This window comes from Salvia miltiorrhiza, chromosome 5, assembly GCF_028751815.1.
Source record: "Salvia miltiorrhiza cultivar Shanhuang (shh) chromosome 5, IMPLAD_Smil_shh, whole genome shotgun sequence".
NCBI classification, from domain to species: domain Eukaryota; kingdom Viridiplantae; phylum Streptophyta; class Magnoliopsida; order Lamiales; family Lamiaceae; genus Salvia; species Salvia miltiorrhiza.
Genome location: NC_080391.1, coordinates 31,209,611 through 31,211,891, shown reverse-complemented (window position 1 = coordinate 31,211,891; position 2,281 = coordinate 31,209,611). Strand labels below are relative to the sequence as shown.

Genomic DNA, 2,281 nt, shown 5'->3' with positions numbered 1-2,281 from the left:
AAGCACCTCAATCTCAATCTACTTATTCATCCCTTTCTCCGTTTCAGCGTTCTCTGCTCATGGGGTCGGGATCTTCTGCCGGAGCAGTTGCAGGTCGGCCGCGCTCGCCCGCTGCTGCTAAGGCTCCGATCGGTTCTATCGTCCCTACTTCTGTAGTCGACAACTCCTCCAAGAACCCTAACGTGCAGGAAACTAGGGTTTCTTATGCGATTGCCACAGGCAAGAAGACGGATCTGGCAGCGCATAACTTCCATGATCTCAAGCCCACGAAAGAGGGTGATCAATTCTCCCTCAAAATACCGATGGATCTTTATCTTAAGGAAGTCAAGGAATTCAAATTTGCTTTGACGGGGCGCTTGCTGCTTCGGAAAGGTGATAAGCCTCGATCAACTATGGAACTTAAACTGGAGCTTCAGGACTTATGGAGTTTAACCGCTCATTGGCAACTCATTTCGTTGGGAAAAGGTTATTTTACGCTCTGATTTACTTCGGCAGCGGACTTTACGATAGCAAAGGCGAAAATGGTTTGGGAACTCTCAAAGGGGCATCTCCGACTCCGTAAATGGGCCCGAAATTTTGATCCTTTTAAAGAGAACTCTCCTTTGGCGAATGTTTGGGTTCGCATACACTATCTGCCAATTGAGTATTGGAATCCACAGGTGATCTCCGGGATTGGACGGTTTTTGGGTCATCATTTGAAGATTGATAGAGCGACGGTGGGGCGCGAATTTGGGCAATTTGCACGCATACTAGTTGAAATGGATATGTCTCACAATCCCCCTTCTTCTCTTCTGATTGACCGCGGGGATATTTCATTTTACGTTGAATTTGTCTTCGAAAATTTACCGCTCTACTGTGATAGTTGCAAAATAACTAGTCATGCACAGGATACGTGTCGGAAAAAAAGACGTGTAGAGCCGGCCTCTAAGATCGACTCTACGACTGTTGAAGGCGTGCCTGAACTACCAGATCCGAAGACACTGCCTGGCACTGAGTGGCAGGTTGTTGAGAGGGGAAAGAAGCACGTGGCTTCAACGGATCTGGCCACCGGGGCGCAACAGCGTTCTCCGGGGAACTCCTTTGCTATTCTTTCGACGGAAGAGCAAGAAATACAGCAAAAGCAGCTACAACTCCAGGTTGTTTCGGCGGTTCAGGAGCTGCGGCCTCATAGTCCTAATTTGCCAGCTGCGGCGACGGCTCCGGATGACAAGGGGGATGATATTCAGTAGGCTGGGAGCGATGTGGAGGTGGACGAGGAGATTCAGGTTGAGATGCCGGATGGAAGCGCAGCTGAGGTTGCTTTGGGGAATGACCTGACTTCCTCAAATTTGGACCGTAAGGCTTCGGTTCTTGAGACAAGCAGCGGGAATGAGGATGCACTTGCGGCAGCGGGAATCACTTCTCATGATGGCAAGGTTTCGAACACTACTACGACGGATGATTTTGCTAGTCGTCTAGGTAGGTTAGAGGAGCAAGTTAACCAGGGCATGCAAATGCTCGCTGAAAATGTGACGCCTAAGAGACGGGGCCGTCCTCCGAAGGGGATGGAACGTCCACGTGTTCCACAGAGTTCAGAAGATACTATAAAAAATCGCCTCAGGAACGCAGTGGAAATGGGCTATAAGCCTAGAGACTTTGTCATTGATCATGACAGAAGTGCTAGTATGCAGGTTATGAATAATATCGCCAACGGTAGATGGGCAGATGAAATGGAGTTGCAAGAGCAACACACAAATATGGATTTTCCTTTTTACTAGTTAGTTGTGTGTTTAGGGTGTTGAAGCCTTTCTGGCTTGTGAGTTCTTTTTCGTTGTTTTCTTGATCTCTTTTTTGAGTCCCGATTTCCTAGTCTGCGTCTTTGTGCTTTCATGAGATTATTTTTTCTTTTCCTTTTATATAAAACCGCATTTTAATAATTAAAAATGACTTGCAACCGCGATTCATATCTTATCTCTTTAAAATTCATGAAACATGTTACTTAAATTCAAGAAGATACTTTCGTGATCAATAATCGACATACATGATTTGTCACATACAAATTCAATTCATGCTGTATCAAAACGTAATTCATAACTAATATGACTATGATATTCACACGGGTAATGAATCACACAATTGATTGCATGAATTATTTTAGCAATTCCTCAAACGAATTAAAATATTTTTTGATTCGTGTTGTATCAACACATAATGCATGCAATTTAATTTTCAATTCGTGTTATATCAAAACGTAATTCATACAATTTAATTTTTGATATGTTCTGTATCAACACAATTCGTA

The 2,281-nt window shown here is 44.3% G+C and overlaps 1 protein-coding gene across 1 annotated transcript; it reads left to right on the top strand.

Moving 5' to 3' along the window:
• The first annotated feature begins 521 nt into the window (after positions 1 to 521).
• On the top strand, positions 522 to 1,229 carry LOC131025796 (uncharacterized). Its single transcript, XM_057955584.1, has one exon. The coding sequence runs from the start codon at positions 522 to 524 to the stop codon at positions 1,227 to 1,229; it is 708 nt and encodes a 235-aa protein (XP_057811567.1).
• Positions 1,230 to 2,281: the final 1,052 nt, after the last annotated feature.